Here is a 19854-nt window from a genome sequence, read left to right on the forward strand (position 1 = left end):
CCACACCTACTCACATTAATGCACAAACACATAGATGCCCGCCTTGTCCTTCATAATATCTATAGCATTGATTTCCTTTAGTTTAGAAAGCAAGGGTTAAGAAGCAAATTTATTATAACTACGAGGCACAAGGGAAGCTAGGAAGTTCACTTACCGAGAAGTCATTACAAGATGCATAACTCGTTGCTTTTGGAAGGAACACTGTTCAACAAGATCGAGTGTAAATTCGTCCTTTGCTCCCTAAAAATACAGTCAAAATGACACATGCTAATTAATAATTCACAGCTAAATTTCGAGACAACAAAAACAATTGGCATTGAATATTGTTAATCATAGTTTACTAATATACCTCAGGATTCTGAGTACCAACTGCATCGAGGACATCCTTTAGAACCTCTAATGCATTACTAGCCTTTTGAATAATACTGTATAGGAAAGAAAACCAAGAAATCATTTATAAGCAATAACGATACTGCTGAGATGTATAATTAATAATTAATCACAATTACAATAATCAAATAGTTGAAAATGAAAATCAGAAGTCTAAGAAGATTAAAAAAGAAATTGAAAGAGAAATTGTGAATTAATTTCTCTCAAGTATAGCTAAATGCATTTATAATATTTGATTATGCTTCAAATGGATGAAAAATAGCAGAAAAAAGTTTAACAAAATGTACCTGGATTCTGGAACAATCTGAGGCTCTGGTTGCTGAGCAAGAGTAACACCTTCATTTCTAGAGAAGGCAAGTTCTCCATTTAGTGTAACTTTCTTATTTGCATCGGAAGAAGGATGACTTGATGGTATTGTACGAGGTCTTTGAGGAAACTGTACTCCTGCACTCTGCAAAAATAATTAATAAAAATTAATAAAAAGAATTCCACTAAATATTATCCTAACAAGAATTTTATTAGCCAATAGAGCACATCAGAAGGAGATAAGACATAAAATTACTGAACAGTTTCTGCCTCTCTCCAGCAAAGCCCGTAAAAGAAAAAGATAGACATGTAGGATAGAATTTGCTACTGCCCCAGCCAAAAGAACTTTCAATGAAATTCCTTAATAAGCACTATAAAAAAAAACCATTTTACAACAGGAGAAGTAAAAGTTTCAGGAAACAAAACATCTCATTTCAGTCTCTTTTATATCAATTTCTTAGCACTAGCAGTGATGATGGGAGAAAAACCAATAAAGATCCTTCCTCAGTTAACTAAACTTTGATGACAAAGAAACTAGCATCACACCAATTATGTCTAATAAATAACAAAACCAAATTGAAAAATTCTGAGTCTGTACCTACCACCAATTCATAATAAGCTGTGTAATATTGAGGGAATTTTCCAGAAGCACCACCAAGGGAGGTCTGCGTGGCATCTAGAAGAAGAAATATCCTCTCTCGTACAGGCAAATCTGACTGTCAGAAAAGAAAGTAAAGCAAATTAAGTGATAATTATAAAAATCAGCCACACATCACAAATTGTGCATTAGGAAACCGGCTTACACCTTTTTCTTCACTATCTTCACAAGAATAGGGAGAATCCCAGTATCTATAACCAACTTATGAATATGGTCTCCAATATTGTTCATCAACATCTCTAACAACTGCATTATTGAATAATAGATCAGTGATCTTATAATAAGCTGTAGAACCCCAAAAAAAAAAAATGCAAGAAATAAGCTGAAGTTGCAGAGTCATTTCATGACCAGATCTTGAGAGTTTTATAGGAAGGAAAAAGAAAATGCAACTGCAGTGTCATATTGAAACTCGAAAAATATAGGGGAAATGAGAATTTCCCAACACTAAGTAGATAAAGACATTAAAAGGGCTCCACCATAACAGCATAATAGTTGTACATTTGTGTTTTTTGCTACCAAACGTTTTTTAATAGCTTTAATCACATCCTTAGCATGCCTGCAAGTAAAGAATCAGAAACAATAGCAAAATATTAAGACTACAAATTAGCAATATGTCACATAAGTAAAGCTTCACAGTCCAAAAGCCCCCAAAAAGTGAAAAGGAAAATCATCAATGAGCACCTCATAACTGTCTACTGTAAAGATGAACATTTTCCTTTGATAACTAAATGACTAATTTTTTTTTTTTCATGATTTTCAGAAGTTCCAATACTATGAAAACCAAGCCACAAGAGGATTAGAGCACATTTAATCTAAGCTCAGCTCTATCTCCTCTAAGCAAACCTAAATCATCAATGAAACATTAAAAAATAAATAAATAAATCAATGCAACATTAAAGCACAATAAAAATGAACCAAAACAATAAACAAATATTATTTAATAAAAAAAATTGGAGTGTTCTGTAAGTTAAACCTTTGATCACGAGCGACTAATTCACAAATTTCAATATTTTTCGTCCAATCCACGTCTGCAAGTTTCTCACTTGTTGCAGAATTAACGAGCTCAGTGGCCATTTTTTGCTTATATCTGGAGATAAAAATATGTAGAAGGAAAGCACATGAATAACAATGATCTAAGTACAGCAAAAAATAAAGTCAAACAAATGAGAGGACAACTATTGGGTTAAGTCAAATATTTTCCAACGAAATTAGCTGAAAAATCAGTGATCAGAAAGGCAACTCAGACAAACATTCACACTCCACATGCAGCCTGTTTTATCATTTTCTTTCAAAAATAAACTAAATTATCAAGCATATCTAAAGAGCTAATTGAGTTTCGCTATCCATGCATCAAAGCTTCTACCAGAAAAAAAAAATAACTGACAATTATTTGCAAATATTGTTAACCTCACTAATATAAAAAGTACTGCGGAAGACTGATCATTCTAGAGTTTGCTGAAGCTAATTCTCACAGTTCAATAGGTACCACTCATAATTAGATTGAAAAATCAAAATTCCCCCAATGACAACTACAAGGCCATCTCATTCACAATCGACCACAATACAAAGGAATAACTAATCTTTGCACTAATAAAGCCAATTATCACATTTGCCACAGCATGACTGGCAACTTGATGTATTTCCAAATAAAGAAAAAAGGTCTCAGATAAATCATGTTATTTTCTAAAGTGTTTTCCATAGTTAATGCATTAGGAAGTGTAAACATGTGTATATAACAAATTTTTTTTTTAAAAAAAGCTTTCTATTTGTCAAAACACTGGCGATGTATCAGCTAAGATCCCTGTCTGCACAACTTCCCCTTATGTGACGACATCCATGGCTACCACATGACCACCCCAGCCACCCCAACATCAATCCAGTATTTAATACAATTCAACATGCTGATGCCATTATCGTAATAACATTATCTAACTGTGTAAAACATCTTTATTTAATGATTATCTTTCTTCTAAAAGAGTGTTTGCATGGCTTTAACCCTAAGTTAGATTTCAAATCCCACAAACACGCATCTCAATCACATGATAGACGTGAAGCCACAAAGCATTTACAAAATACAACATGAGAATAATTACGTAACAACAATGATAGGAAATAGAACCACTGCATCTGCTAATTTTCAAATTTTGACATATATTAAACATACTTTTTCTCATTGAAGGGAAAACTAAAAGAAACTCTGGTGTTCGCAACTTCTTTGAAGTTGATACTGCATCATCGTTACTCTGCAAAACATTTGTTTTTGAGAAAAAAAAAGATTCAAGGTAAGATGAAAGCCATAGTACTTCATTAATTTTAAAGGAATGTGATTAAATATAGAGCAGAATAAAGCAGAGGTTAGATACAGAATAAAAATCAGATAGTGCTATAAAACTATGTGCTAAAATGATAACTTTAAGTTCATAGTACTTAAGCCGATTTCAGTTTCTGCATCAAGTTTGTTAGAGTAGACGACCTTAGAACTGTGTGTCAAACATTATGTTTTAAGATTAATAATATTCATATAGTTTTAGTTGCATGCATAAATGGTAGGTTGTCATTCATTTTATATGCATTGTTTATCAGATTGTAGGCCCATATATCAACTTGTACAACAATTAGTTGTATGGATTAAGGCTTACTCACAGAAGATTTCAATCATGAGGTCATGGTAACTTATTATTCACAATCAGTAAGTTGAACACCTCCTGATTACATTCTGACATATCAATGTGTCAACCTATATATATTTATATATAAACATACATACACGTATGTATGCATGTATGCATGCATACATACACATACACATATATATTCCAAACTAGTTGAGAAGTAGATAAGTTAATGGAAATAATTTTTCTTTTTCCTCACTATTCTTTACAACAAATGTTGAAGCGTATATTGATACTATCACTTTCATGTTATATATAGGATGACACTTTCTATTAAACAACAAGGTAAAGAAGCTGAAAGTTTTTTAATCCATCTTGTGAGTAGTGTGAATAATGCACAAACTGACAAAGGAGAGGGAATCCTCTTTCAATGAAAAACATCAAGTCATTTATGACTTTTCTTCATAAAATTAGCATATTTTATAAAAATTCTCCCTTCTTTGTTTTGGTTACAAATTATTCCTACAAGAACACAAACATGCCAGATGGCAGATAAGTACACTGATGCCTGTATAAATTCTTGTCTAATCTCATCTAATTTGATTCAGAATGCAAGTTACAAAGTATTAGCATATTGTTGCCAGTAGACTCTTTCTATATGGTGATTCTGGAAAGATGATTGTTGATTAGTTCAGATTTTTCACTAATAATCAAAACTGTCACTCTGCTCCTAAACACTTTCCTTTTAGTTGCTAAAATTAACTCACATAAGCAAAATTATCTAAAAAATTTTGGAGCAGTATGTACTTGAAAATCATAAATTCTGCCGTGGTCAGATCGTAAGCAGTTGAAACAAATGTTACCTCAAAGATCTAACACAACAAACACAGGATGCGAACACGAAATCAACAGATCAACGGGTAAAGCGAAGGTGAATTTAAATGAAACGAAAAAATTTTTTTTCCTAATTCTTGTTCTATAGAAAGGAAACAAATATAAAACGACGGCATACCTGCGAGGACTGAGAGGAAGAGAGAGACTATGTGAAGAAAATTTAAGAAGAGCTGATATACACGAATTAACTTCAGCATTTCAATCAACGCTATGATGATGACTAAATTGACTATTGACTATAACTCACTGACTGTAAACAGAGATAAAATTAGAGAAGCGAAATTAGTTGCTAACTCTTTTTCTCTCTCTCTCTCTCTCTCTCTCTCTCTCTCTTATAGCTTTATGATTAGCGTTTTGTTACTACCGCTAATTGTAATTTATTTACGCTGAGATTAGGACAGGGAGGAGGACTCTTTGCCCTTTTTTCAGTTTCGATGGCGAATTAAACAGTAATGGGAGCAGCTGCGGCACGCCACGATAAAGCTAAAGCGGCTTAATATGTGCTGTGGTGGGGAAGGATTAGTCTAATTACACCGTGGGGTGACCTGTCTATTTTGACGCTTCTGTCTTTTTAGGACACGTGTTTGGACAGGGGGAGGGTTTCCTGACCGGGCTTTCTTCCATTTTCCACTTTCACCAAGTGTTTCCTTTTATGTATTTGTGATTTGTCAATATAATTGCTAAATTTATGAAAACGTTTTTTTTCAATAATTTTTTTTACATCTTAAATGTTTTTTCTTCACTTCTTAATAAAATATTAATCTTCAATTGAGAATAATACTAAGTGCTTTGTATGTTATATATGTATCTATTTTTTTTTAAAAAAAAGAGTAAATAAATTTGAAATCGATTTTTAGTCGCCTAATATTTTTGGGATTTTATTTCGCTACCCACATCATACATATAATCATATATGCATATATGATTTAAGTAAAAGGCACATGAATAAGTATATGTAAAAGTGTATACTGAGATATTCAAAACTCTCTCCAATAGTTTTATTTTTTAATATCTTTCGATTGTTTACATTAATTTAATATTTATTTCAAAATATGGAATAATCTTCTCAATTATTATTATTATTTTTAATGTGCAACACGAGTACTTAACTAAGAAATCATCTATCTTAATGCTCTTCTCATCTAAACATTTTTAACTACAAAATTCGGATGGAATCACAAGATGACATTAATACTAGAGTTGCCCAAACAAATCTTTTCATTGTCATCATTACAAAACCATTCATGTTACCTGTTGCCAAAAGCAAGGCTTGGGGCCTCGAGGTACCACATACGTGGCTCACCGTAGGGTAACATTGTCTGGTCCCAAAAATAATATTGCTACTTACACAGATGTTGTTGCAAGAGAGCGAGTAACACTTATATTGGATACTCTCGAGCGTGCTGTGAACAGTGATATCTAAAGGAGGGGTTGTGCACGAGACAGCGCGTCGGGAATTGAGCAAATGTTCCAGCGCTTTGCTGGACTTGGATTCTCTTTCTCCTAGTTTTCAACTTCTAGTTTTAGATCGACTATGCTGGCTTTATTCCCCTGCACCCCCGACACCATCAGAAAGCGACATGTTAGAACAAATCGAACATCAATTTCTGATCGTTTCGTTATAGGCCGTTCGATCTAATATAGCAAATTAAATGTTGTTGCAATTCAGTTATTGTTCACAACGCGAACGAATTGGTGACTAATCCTAAACAAATTTTGTCAAAATCCGGCAGAATTAAAATCTATCTCATTTATTAAACAAATCTTTATTCCATGCTTCATAATTCAAATTACATTTATTTGATAAATGAATTTTCGTTAAATGTACAAATATATTTTTTTATTTGTTTAATTTATTTAACAGAATTTATCAACCAATCAAAATAAAATTCAATTCGTTTAAATTTTTTATTATATATCAAATAATAACTAAAATCAAGAAAAAAAATCACAAATAACCTTATAACTTAGTAATTTTTGTTTTCTAAAATTTAAAATTATAAAGATAAATAAGTAATTCAATTAACTGAATTAAACTCGTATTCAGTTTGTTTATGTTTAATAAACAAGACATAAGCTAATAAACGAATTAATGAGCTCCAACCTGAATTTAATTAATTTATTTATTCAGTGGATAAATAGAATTTGACCTATTTATTTAAAATTTTCAAATCCAAAACTATTTTGGGCTCTTTCAAATTACTTTTGAGAGATTTAAAAGTAATTTTGAAAAGTTAAAAGTTAATTTTAGTGTTTGATAAATTTTTTTAAAAAATCACTTTTGACAAAGTCATCCCATCCTACAAAGATTTAAAAAAGCACGAAATGAATGACTATTCAAAATATAATTTTGAAAATCAGTTTTATACTTGATACAATTTCATACATATCCTTACATATAATACAAAAATCTAAATTACTCTTATTCAATTAAGAAAAACAAATCATTGAATTTAAAGAGATTGCTATTATTACCAATTATTTCGAGATAACAAAATTAGAATATTTATTTTATTTATCAATTGTCTTATATATATATATATATATAGAGAGAGAGAGAGAGAGAGAGAGAGAGAGAGAGATGCACAAAATAAAATATATTAAATATACATATTGATACATATAAATTTAATTTAACATTATGTCTATTTTAATACTTTTCATTATTATAGTAGTTTAGTAGTAAGATTTATTAAACACATACGATAACTTTTAATATTTACAAAATTTTTAAAAATAAAATTTATCAAATATTTAATTTTTTATAACTAATTATTTTTACAGTACATTTATAAATAATTATTTTAAAAGCTAAAATATTATCAAATTAGTTCTTCATTCAAATTAAAAATTAGTTTGTAATTCGAATTAAATAAACAAATCTCGACCCGTATTGCCAGTGCTACAGGACCTACATTCTACAATCCATTGTTAGGCACACAAATTAGGGTCTTGCTAATTTACAGTTGATTGTAACTTACAGTCCACACAATGATCACGTGGGCCTACGGTCACGTCATTATTTTTTTGTATTTTTTTGTATGGGACGCAACTTACACTGACTGTAACTTAGCAAAAGCCCGCAAATAAAAACGTACGAAAACAAAAGGCAGAATAAATATCTATAATGAAATAATGAAAAACTATCGCCTTATATTGACTGGCGATTGTACTTTTTTATAGCTGAGCATTGTAAAATATTGACAGTTTTTAGTGAGTGCTAATCGAATTGGGATGTCAGTGTGGGAAAAAATTTCAAAGAGTTTTTAATTAATTAATCTTAAAATAGGAATGATGAATCTATTTAAATGGGCTTTGTTGGCTCCACCTGCTAATAAATTGCCCAATCTCGATTGTCGGGCTAGGCCTAACATCAAGTTCCTGGACCTCAGCCTCGATCTGAGCAACTGAGTTCAATTCTTCAGTTTAAGTCTTTTAAGAATTAAGATGTTTAATATTTTTATATGGTAAATTTATTCGAAAATAACTTGAGGTATCAAAAATAATTGTCTAGCCTAGACTGGAATCCAGATTGAACTTGGGCAATGCGGGCAGGATAATACCCAGCCTAAAGATGAAGTTCGATCGATCCCAAGCATCATCATTTAATAAGCTCGTGGTCTTGGCTGGAACTCGGACTTTATATATATATATATATATAATATTATTTTAAATAATTATATTTATTCGACCTATCTACTATACATATATATGTAGAATTTTAAATATTTAAATATTCATAATTTTATGTCTAATTTCGTTAAAATAAATTAAAAAATTATAAAAAAATATTACAAAATATAAAATCCATGCATAAAAATTCAGGTTAAAAAAGGGGCTCGATACTGGACTTTTTAAGTCCAACCTAGGTGTCTAAAAAGTTTATCTAGATTGAATCCGGACATTAACCATACTAGAACCAAACTCGAATTTTGTCATCCCTAGGAATAGTGAGGAAAGTGTATCAACTGCATTCCACTTCAACTATGTACTTCAAAAGTGAAGACAAAAGATTCAACATTTCATACTTCCTGTTTCACTTAACCTTATTCTTATTTTGTCTTGTTATTTTATTTATATATTAACACGAAAGGTTAAGGCATAAGGGGATGAGTCGTGGCTTTCAGGCATTCACTAGCCTGGTTGCACTTTTGGGCCAGTGGCCAGTCGTTCCAAAATGACCAAACCCGGTAGACAAAGGCGGAGTTTAACTGATTTTTTTCCCCCAGTCAGACTGACATAGTTAGCATTTTGGGTCCGAGTTGAATGCAAGAAAGCGAAGGCACACGGGATTAGCGTATGTCTATTTTTCAGATTTAGAAATGACAACGATGTTTGGGAGGGATACTGTTTGGGACAAATGCGTCGAAGGGACCAGGAATGACGAGCAGATATCTGATGGCGGAGTTCTGCGAACCGGTGTGTTCCGTTAAAGCCTGGCGCGTGGAAGAACAGGAGCAGAAATATCATGCTCGTCCACGATGTTGTCGTCCGCGAGGCCAATTCCTATAAGAGGCATAAGGCCATTCTGACTAGAGATCGAGAGGCGAGGAGACCCGGTCGACGGCAGTTGGCAAGACGTGCTCTCCAGCACGAGAATCTAGGCACAACAGCCACGCTTTCCCCAGAACCGCGACGTAACACGCAAGATCTCACAGAACCATGACAGCCACACTTTCCCCAGAACCGTGGCGTAACACGCAAGGTCTCACAGAGCCATGGCAGCCACGCTTTCCCCTGAACCGTGGCGTAACACGCTAGATCCCATGTTTTGCCCATAACGCAGCAGTTGGAGTCCCATACCGTCTCGAAAAGAGCGGAAGACTGAGATTCAGAGGAAGCCTATAAAAAGGTAGCCAACGAAGGTAAAAGGGTTGGCATTCTTGAGATTAGAAGAGAAAAAAAACCTAAAAAGAAGAGAAAACCACAAAAAACGCCATAAGACCTGTGGCAAGCTTTTCCCGAACCTTCATATCTGACTTGAGCGTCGGAGGGTTTGCGCCGGGAAAACAACCGGCGTACTCTGACTTATCTGTGTACGCAGGGACCTCTGGAGAAGAAGCCTGGCGAGGAGACCTCCTGGTCGTGACGAAGTTGATCGAGTAGAGATCCTGATCGTAGAACGAGGAGAACCGGAATCTCGCATCAACATTTTGGCGCCGTCTGTGGGGATCCAGAGCAAAAAGCTTCTGTCGATAGCAAGAAGAGGGGTGGAGTAAGCGAAAGGCAATGGAGATAGGAGGAAGTAGCGCACAAGGGGGTGACATAAGGCTTAACGATTCCGTGACGCTGAGGGAGGTAATCAGCGAAGCACGGGAAAAAGTCATGTTCGACCGGATGGAGCGAATGGAAAAGCAGATGGAAACCTTGACAACCATCCTGCATGAGCTGCGGAACGAGCGAAGGGTAACCCAAGAGGGAAGGGTGAGAGGCGGTGGAGCGGCACCAGGTACCGATAGTGCGGAGAAAAGTCAAACCGCTGGGAGATTTGGTGGTGAGAGAGGTAACGTACCTCTGCGGGGAGAATTTCATAGAGAAAGAGAGCAGTCCCCGGTAAGACAGACTTGTGACGGGGGCGACGGGGTGGTGAATGCAGAGGAAACAGAACTGAGGCAACACTTACATGATGTAGAGCGAGAGCGGGATCAAGCTGCAGCACGCGACCCTGGTCGCGCAGGACAGCTGGAGGAGGAAGTGCGAAGGCTAGCGCAAATAATTGACGACATGCAAGGGAGGAACAGAGCCCCTGGTTGGAGGATAATGCTGGACGGGGAATCACCGCTCGCAGCAGAGATCATGAGGGCAGTTATTCCGAGAGATTTCCGCCTCCCCGACCTCAGATACTCGGGAAGAACTGACCCGCTGATGCACATAGAGCGCTTCAACGACATAACGGGGGTACAAGAATTATCTCCATCCCAAAGGTGCAGGGTGTTCCCACTATCCCTTGAGGGACGTGCACGAGAATGGTACAGGAAACTTCCTCGGGGCAGCATAAAAACCTTCGAGCAGATGTGCCAGGAATTCGCAGAGCAGTTTAGTGGGGCAATGTCACCGGAAGATGACATGATGGAGCTGAAGAGCATGAAACAGGGGGAGCAAGAAACCCTTCGGGAATTCATCAAGAGGTTTCATCGGGCTGTCCTCGACTTGGGAGCCTTCAACCACCCTCAGGCGTTAAGGGGACTGAAAGAAGGGGTGAAGATAGGAAGGCTGTGGTACAATTTGAGAAGCCCAGCTATTCAAACGTATGCAGCCGCATACGAACAGGCTAAAAGAGACATCGAGATTGAGGAGGAGAAGGCTGCACGGATCAAGACAGACCAGTTGGAAGGATTAGGGAGGAAAGAGAAGAAAGCATTACCAACCAATGGGCCGATCAGGAGGAGGGACCACCAGATCTCCGGTAGTGGAGCAGGAGGTAGGGTAATTGCTTACCAGCCTCATCAGAGGCCGCCACAGTATCAGCGCAGCAGGGCGCCACCTCCTCGTTCCCCAGCTAGGGAGCCTTGGAGAAGACATGATTCGGCATCCGGCGATCTTCATCAACATTGCCACGGTAGCAGGACGAGCAGACCAGAAGCACTCCCACCGCCCCCAACTCACAGTGGGGCAAACAGAGAAAGAGCAGTGCATCTGGTCGACCAGAACCAGGACTATGGGCGGTACACTCCCTTGAAGATGCCCCTGGATGAGGTGTACGAGGCCATAAAGGGTCGAGGGCTGCTGCACCTCCCTACACCAATAACAAAGCTACCCAACAGGAGGGATAGAGGACGTTATTGTAAGTTCCATGGCACCCATGGCCATACCACAGCAGAGTGTAGAGATCTCAAGACCCAGGTCGAAGATTTGGTGAGAAATCGGTACCTGGACGAGTTTATGGATGGGACTTTCCCGATGGTGGCCACAACAGATGAAGGGGAGCAGAGTGATGGAATCTTGAGACACGAGCCGCCCGCAGCAAGGGTGATAGCTGGGGGCCCAACGTTGGCCGGAGATTCGAACAGATCGAGAAAAAATTATGCCAGATACGCCATGACCAGTAAAGAGATACTCTTCAACACCCCAGCAGCCAAACGAGTAAGGGTCAGGCAAGTGCCAATCATGTGGACGGATGAGGATGAGGAAGGGATTCTATACCCCCACGAGGACGCTTTAGTCATCAAGGCTACGGTCGCTAGCAAGAAGTTTGACCGGATACTGGTTGATACGGGGAGCTCAGTTGATGTGCTATTTAAGTCAACTTTGGAAGAGATGGGAATAGCCGACCGGAAGTTGGAATACACCAACACCTCCTTGAAGGGGTTCGGAGGAGGGAAGCTGGTCCCTCTGGGCGTGGTCGAACTGCCTATCACAATCGGGAGCCCCCCGACAGAAAGAACAATGATACTGGACTTCGTCGTAGTGGACGAGGAAGGTCCTTACCAGATGATCCTAGGTCGGCCATTTTTAAGGATGAGCAAAGCGGTGTTGTCCAACCATTATCTGGCTCTGAAGTACCGGGTGAATGGGGTAGTCGGAGTGGTACGAGGAGACCAGAGGATCGCAAGAAGCTGCTACTCCTCGGCAGTAAGGGAGGCGATGCAGATAACATCCCTCGATACCCGAGTGGAAAACAAGACTGGCAGACAAGAACCCGTAGAGGATCTAGAAACAGTAAGCATGGGACCAGAGAACCCGGGAAAGACGATCAGAATCGGGTCGAGACTTGAGGGAGAGCAAAAGCAGGAGTTGGTGAAATGCTTACAGGCTCATGCCGACGTGTTTGCCTGGACACATGAGGACATGCCAGGGATTGACCCAGAGGTAGCATGTCATAGGCTGGCAATAAAGAAAGGTGCTCGGGCAGTAAGGCAGAAGAGGAGGTGCTTCAACCAGGAGAGGTATGAGGCTGTAAATGATGAGGTGGAGAAGCTTCTGAGAGCAGGGTTCATTCGGGAAGTCAATTACCCAGAGTGGATATCAAATGTGGTGTTGGTAAAGAAGGCAAACGGCAAGTGGAGGATGTGTGTGGATTTCACAGACCTCAATAAGGCGTGCCCAAAAGACAGCTTCCCTTTTAACAAAGATCGATCAGCTAGTAGATTCAACGGCTGGACATGGTCTGCTTAGCTTCATGGACGCATTCTCGGGATACAACCAGATCCCCATGTACGAGCCGGATGAGGAGAGCACGGCTTTCATCACTAACCAAGGTCTGTTCTGTTACAGGGTGATGCCATTCGGTCTCAAGAATGCTGGGGCCACCTATCAAAGGCTGGTGAATAAAGTCTTTAAGCCCTTGATCGGGAAAACCATGGAGGTGTACGTGGACGACATGATCACCAAGTCCAAAATCCCGAAGGAACATGTCAGACATCTCGAGGAGACGTTCGAGCTTTTGAGGAAGTATAAGATGAAGCTCAACCCGGAGAAGTGTGCTTTTGGGGTCGAGTCAGGGAAATTCCTGGGATTCATGGTGAGCCATAGGGGGATTGAAGCAAATCCCGAGAAGATCCAGGCGATTGTGCAAATGACGTCTCCTCGAAACCTGAAGGAGATGCAGAGCCTCACGGGGAGGCTGGCGGCGTTGAGCAGATTCATATCCAAGGCTACAGATAAGTGTCAGCCATTCTTTCAAGTGATAAGGAGGGGAAAGAAAACGGAATGGACCCCAGAATGCGAGGAAGCCTTCCGGAACTTGAAGCATTACTTACAGCAAGCCCCGCTACTGTCCACACCGAGGGATGGGGACAAGTTGAATCTGTATTTGGCGGTATCTGATCGGGCCGCCAGTTCCGTTCTAGTGAGAGAGGAAGAAGGAATTCAGTATCCGATATACTACACCAGCAAGGCCCTGCTCGACGCTGAGACCAGATACCCAACGATGGAGAAATGGGCACTGGCCCTTGTGGTTGCTGCTCGGAAGTTGAGGCCGTACTTTCAAGCATTCCCGGTCTCGGTAATAACCAACCAGCCATTGCGTCAAATTCTGCACAAGCCAGATGCCTCTGGTCGGCTCGTCAAATGGACTGTAGAGCTGAGCGAATTCGACATAGACTATAAACCCCGCGCGGCGATAAAGGCCCAGGCAATGGCCGATTTCGTAGCTGAGTTCGCGGAGCCCGAAGTATGCTTGGATCAGCAAGATGCAGATATAGGCAACGACGAAACTCAAGTATGGCAGATATCTGTGGATGGGTCATCAGGAGAGCGGGGTTCAGGAGCAGGGATTGTCCTGGAAGGCCCAGAGGGGGAGGAGATCTCTTATGCTGTAAAGTTGGAATTTGCAGCCACAAATAACCAGGCAGAATATGAAGCCTTGATAGCAGGGCTGGAATTGGCTAGGGCCGTGAAAGCAGACAGAGTTAAGATCAGAACTGATTCCCAGCTGGTTGCGAATCATGTCAGTGAAAGATTCCAACCAAGAGAGGAGAAGATGGAACAGTACCTAAGGATAGTCAGGCAGATGATGGGGAAGTTCGAAGCAGTGGAGGTGATACAAATCCCCAGGGAGCAGAATAGTCGAGCAGACATTTTGGCTAGGATGGCAGCCGTAGCCGACCCAAAAATGCCAAAGTCGGTCCCCCTAGAAGTGAAGTCTCGCCCGAGTATCGAGCAAAATTTGGGGGTGTTGCGGATAGAACAAAAAAGCTCGTGGAGGGACCCGATAGTTTCATACCTTAGAGACGGGGTCTTACCACCAGATAAGCTACGAGCCCGGAAGATTAGAGCTCAGGCCTCGAGATACACGATGATCGATGGGGTACTGTATCGGCGAGGATATACATTACCGTTCCTTCGGTGTTTGGACGATGACGACGCGGATTACGTGCTGAGGGAAGTACATGAAGGAATTTGCGGAAATCATTCTGGCGGGAGGTCCCTGGCCCACAAGGTTCTAAGGCAGGGATATTTCTGGCCGACGATGCACCAGGATGCGCAAAGGAAGACCAGGAGCTGTGCAAGCTGCCAGAGTTTTGCAAATTTCTCTAACCAACCACCAGAGAAGCTCACCTCCATGGCCTCCCCTTGGCTATTCGCTCAATGGGGAATTGATCTGATCGGCCCATTGCCAAAGGGACGAGGAGCAGCAACACATGCAATAGTTGCTATAGATTACTTCACGAAGTGGATAGAGGTAGAAGCCCTTAGCAGGATCACAGAGAAGAAAACAACAGACTTCGTGTGGAGAAACCTGGTCTGTCGATACGGGATCCCATATGCCTTGGTAACGGATAATGGCAGGCAGTTCGATAATCACAGCTTCAGGGATTTCTGCCAGAACCTCGGGATAGAGCTGAAGTATTGCTCGCCTGCTCACCCTCAATCGAATGGACAAGTAGAAGCAGCCAACAAGACAGTCAAGAGGCTTCTGAAAACCAGGCTCGGAGCAAAAAAGGGTGCGTGGGTTGACGAGCTGTCAGGTGTGCTATGGGCATACAGAACAACCCACAAAACCGCAACTGGGGAGACACCGTTCGCTTTGGCTTTTGGACATGAAGCGGTCGTACCGGCTGAGGTAGGAACGACCACACACCGGACAGATTATTTCAATGAACAGGAGAACGACGAGCAGATATGTTTGAATCTTGATCTGCTAATGGAGAGGAGGGAACAAGCAGCCGAGCGATCAGTCACTTACCAGCAGAGGGTGGCTCGGTATTATAACCAGAAGGTGAACATACGGCAATTCAGGGTCGGAGACTGGGTACTGAGAAGAGTGAATCAGAGCACCAAAGATTCGACTCAAGGAGTGCTGGGACCGAATTGGGAAGGGCCGTATAGAGTCAAGCAGATAGCGGGGCCCGGGGCTTACAAGCTGGTCCGCGCGGACGGCCACGAAGTGAAACGCCCATGGAACGCAGCACACCTCCGAAAATACTTCCAGTAAGACTTGCTCACATTTTAAAGCAATTTCTGCTCATGCTGTTTATCTTTTATTTTTATGTTTTATGTCCGAACAATTTCATGTAAGTCAAATCCTGCCATTAATGGAACGTCGACGAATTTCATTCGCTTGAAACCGAAAAAAATCCTAAGGCATGCAAAGGCTCGCAAAGTCTCAGAGCCTGTCTTATGGCGAGACAGAAGCCAAGCATGCCGGGATCTGCTCGGCCACGAGAAGGCAGGCATGCCGGGATCTGCTCGGCCACGAGAAGGCAGCAGAATCCAAATCGTTTAAAGAAAATCCTAAGGCATGCAAAGGCTCGCAAAGTCTCAGAGCCTGTCTTATGGCGAGACAGAAGCCAAGCATGCCGGGATCTGCTCGGCCACGAGAAGGCAGCAGAATCCAAATCGTTTAAAGAAAATCCTAAGGCATGCAAAGGCTCGCAAAGTCTCAGAGCCTGTCTTATGGCGAGACAGAAGCCAAGCATGCCGGGATCTGCTCGGCCACGAGAAGGCAGCAGAATCCAAATCGTTTAAAGAAAATCCTAAGGCATGCAAAGGCTCGCCAAGTCTCAGAGCCTGTCTTATGGCGAGACAGAAGCCAAGCATGCCAGGATCTGCTCGACCACGAGATGGCAGCAGAATCCAAATCGTTTAAAGAAAATCCTAAGGCATGCAAAGGCTCGCAAAGTCTCAGAGCCTGTCTTATGGCGAGACAGATAAAAACCATGAGCCAAGCCGGAATCCGCTCGTCTAGACAGAGACAAGCAGATTCTCAAACAAAAATTAACTCATAATTACAACACAAGAAAGTAATCAAAAAAAATATATATATATCCTTATTAATTGGTTAATGATTAACAGAGGGGATAATCTTCATGAACATTATCCGTTACAACAAAAGAAATATATCAAAAAGACGGCGGATCTGTGAGCCGAGCAGCATCGGTTGGCTGGACCTCCTCAGGTGCGAGGGGGGTATCGCCAGTTGCGTCCGGGGGGTGCTCGCCCCGCCAACCTCAGCAGGGACTCCACGAGGAGGAGAGTTTTCCTCCTCAATCACGATCGGCTCTACCCCCTCGGCATCTTCCTTGGCCGCCTCCTCATCCATATGCCGAGCAACGCCAGCTGCAAGGTCATCCATCTTGAGGTCAGGGTGTTGCTTCCCGAGGACGGCCATGATGCAACGATAGGAATGCCGGAGTCCCTGGTCGTACTGGTTGTCGGCCTCCCTCTCCAAGTTCTCGACCTGAGCTCGGTGGGAGTCACGGAGAGACTCGAGCTGAGCCTCATACATAGCCTTCTGCCTTTGCAAATCCTCCTTGACCTTGGTAAACTCCTCCTCGAGGGTAATGGCTTTTGCTTGAGCAAGTGATTCTTGCTCTATCAGCTTCAGATTCTCGAGATTCAGCTCCCCTGCTTTCTTCTCGGCAACGTCAGCTCTGTTCGTCGCCGATTGGATATCCTCCTTCATCTTCCGGTCGTAGCGGCCAACCTTAGCCTTGTAATAGGTGGTCATACAGCTGAGGTGGAAAGCGCTATGCTGCATGGCCCCCACCAGCTCACCCAAGGTGCGGCCGTCAAAGGCCTCCAGGTCCCTCTTGCTCACGGATTTAGTTAACTCATTGAGGTAAGGGACCAGATGTTCTGCTCGGCTGTCCGGTAAGCGAGGTCGAGGCCCGACAGGAGGAGAAGAGGTAGCAGGATCTGTGGCTACTCCACTAGCTTCCCCGACTTCTACAGGAGCCGGAGGTAAAATCTTCAAGGCTGGGGCCTGCTGCACGATGTTGGCCCGCTTCGCGGTAGGGGCATCCTTACTCTCGTCCCTCTTCGTGGTCGGAGGTCGAGAACGTTTTCGGGTCAGAGCCCCAATCACAGCGTCCTCCATCCTATGGCCAGGAAGTATCAAACGAGACTCGAGCAAGTTGTATGTGGATATCAGTTCCCGGCTCGAGCAGGAATTGACTAGCACAGCCTCAACCCGTTTGAGCGGGCCAGGTCGGAGTGGGAAATGAACGCCCCAAGAAACTACAACATAAACAGACACTTGGTTAGAAACAAGCCAATGAAACAAGAACAATTATGGATACAAGGCATCTGGAGCGAGCAGGCAACCTGGGACCGTGAAACGGGGTGGGACCCGATAATCCTTCCCGTCCACTTGTGCGACCTGACCCCAAGGACCCCCAGCAAAAAAGAACTTTCTCTTCCAATTCCCACCACCACCAGTAGGGAGGTCGGTTATAGGTTTCCTGCTCTTGGTGCTAGATTGGAAGTAGTACCAGCCGGCATCTTTGGGGCTGCTCTTTAGCTGGTACAGGTGCTTCACCTCATCAACCGTGGGCTCGCTTTGGCAACATCTGTCCCACAATATGAACAGACCAGAGAGCACTCTCCACCCGTTGGGATTCAGCTGACCAGGAGCTAAATTTAGCCCGTTAAGTATCCGGGCAAAGTAAGGTTGCAAGGGACACCTCAGCCCGTACTTAAAGCTGTCCAGATACAGGGTAACATATCCCCTAGGAGGCCGGCTGGGAGCATCCTTCTTTCCCGGGACCTTAAGAAGTATCTCGCCAGGAATGCTATACCTCAGCCGGAGGTCCTCGAGCTCATCAAACGTGGTCGTGCACGTCATGTAATCAATAGCATAATCCCGCGATAGGGCTCTACCTCCTATTGTACTCCTCCCCTCTCGTCGCGGCGTCCCCGATGGGGACGCCTCACCAGAATCATCTCCTCGACCCTCACTCAAAGTATCCTCGGAGTCAGAAGATCCGTCCTCACCATTACTCCCGCTTGTAGAGGTCGTTTGGGGAGACATGCTCCTAGCACTAGTCCTGACACTAGGCCTAACAGGCTCTAAGGGGACCTCGGGGTCAAAGGCGGGATTGGTGAGCAGACTAGGCAGGAAGTCCAACTCGTCGTCATCAACCTCAACGACCTTCTCTTTGCCTTTCGACATTCCCTAAACTCTAACCACAACACCTCCAACTACTACCCAAACGAAAGAAAAAAAAGAAGTTATCTGCAAACTATTCGAGACCGAGGAGAGAGAGGTAATACCTGAAGTACCGCTTCAATCGGAGAAAGGCAAGGGGGGGGGCTTCGTGCCGGAACTTCTTTGCCGGAGAAACAGAGACGTAGACGGAGACAGAGTGAATGGTGAATATGCCGTTCGAGAGGATTTGGCTTTCCAAATGAGGACGGACTCTTGGGTTGCCAGCATATAATTGCGCCGAATCCCGAGGATCTCGTAACCGTCGGTTTGAAATTCAAATGGAGGGGGGGATTTCTGCCACGTCACCTCGTCCGCAATTAAATGCGACATGACTCCTGGCAGCCTTTTCCAAACCCACGCGAGCGAGTACTATCGAGTTTCTACTGCTGGTCCACTACATTACCCAACACCAGAAACTGGGGGACCGGTGTTTGGGAGGGATACTGTTTGGGACAAATGCGTCGAAGGGACCAGGAATGACGAGCTGATATCTGATGGCGGAGTTCTGCGAACCGGTGTGTTCCGTTAAAGCCTGGCGCGTGGAAGAACAGGAGCAGAAATATCCTGCTCGTCCACGATGTTGTCGTCCGCGAGGCCAATTCCTATAAGAGGCATAAGGCCATTCCGGCTAGAGATCGAGAGGCGAGGAGACCCGGTCGACGGCAGTTGGCAAGACGTGCTCTCCAGCACGAGAATCTAGGCACAACAGCCACGCTTTCCCCAGAACCGCGACGTAACACGCAAGATCTCACAGAACCATGACAGCCACACTTTCCCCAGAACCGTGGCGTAACACGCAAGGTCTCACAGAGCCATGGCAGCCACGCTTTCCCCTGAACCGTGGCGTAACACGCTAGATCCCATGTTTTGCCCATAACGCAGCAGTTGGAGTCCCATACCGTCTCGAAAAGAGCGGAAGACTGAGATTCAGAGGAAGCCTATAAAAATGTAGCCAACGAAGGTAAAAGGGTTGGCATTCTTGAGATTAGAAGAGAAAAAAAACCTAAAAAGAAGAGAAAACCACAAAAAACGCCATAAGACCTGTGGCAAGCTTTTCCCGAACCTTCATATCTGACTTGAGCGTCGGAGGGTTTGCGCCGGGAAAACAACCGGCGTACTCTGAC

General features: G+C 42.4%; 2 protein-coding genes across 2 annotated transcripts in view; both read right to left on the reverse strand.

The window, feature by feature from the left end:
- LOC18036358 (TOM1-like protein 5) overlaps positions 1-5277 on the reverse strand; it is a 7754-nt gene extending 2477 nt beyond the window's left edge. The window contains 10 exon segments of the mRNA XM_024180852.1: positions 155-240; positions 350-425; positions 678-841; positions 1299-1412; positions 1502-1600; positions 1831-1842; positions 1844-1910; positions 2328-2441; positions 3519-3597; positions 4979-5277. Of these exon segments, the coding sequence (XP_024036620.1) occupies positions 155-240; positions 350-425; positions 678-841; positions 1299-1412; positions 1502-1600; positions 1831-1842; positions 1844-1910; positions 2328-2428 (719 nt within the window). The 5' untranslated portion in view covers positions 2429-2441; positions 3519-3597; positions 4979-5277.
- An 11347-nt stretch (positions 5278-16624) lies between these two features.
- LOC112096773 lies at positions 16625-18694 on the reverse strand. Its single transcript, XM_024180447.1, has 3 exons — positions 18207-18694; positions 17848-18080; positions 16625-17760 (listed from the first exon to the last, which is right to left on the reverse strand). The coding sequence occupies exons 1-3, from the start codon at positions 18692-18694 to the stop codon at positions 16625-16627; spliced, it is 1857 nt and encodes a 618-aa protein (XP_024036215.1).
- Between the last annotated feature and the right edge of the window lie 1160 nt (positions 18695-19854).

The sequence above is a fragment of the Citrus clementina genome, unplaced genomic scaffold (genome assembly GCF_000493195.1).
Source record: "Citrus clementina cultivar Clemenules unplaced genomic scaffold, Citrus_clementina_v1.0 scaffold_7, whole genome shotgun sequence".
NCBI classification, from domain to species: domain Eukaryota; kingdom Viridiplantae; phylum Streptophyta; class Magnoliopsida; order Sapindales; family Rutaceae; genus Citrus; species Citrus x clementina.

Bases quoted from the DNA above. Each gene is read 5' to 3' on its own strand.
- LOC112096773 (XM_024180447.1), bottom strand. From the start codon at position 18,694: ATGTCGAAAGGCAAAGAGAAGGTCGTTGAGGTTGATGACGACGAGTTG. The intron at 18,081-18,206 runs GTGTCCCTTGCA...ATGTTGCCAAAG, and splicing joins AGCTTTAAGTACGGGCTGAG to CGAGCCCACGGTTGATGAGG. The intron at 17,761-17,847 runs GTTGCCTGCTCG...TTTATGTTGTAG, and splicing joins ACCCCGTTTCACGGTCCCAG to TTTCTTGGGGCGTTCATTTC.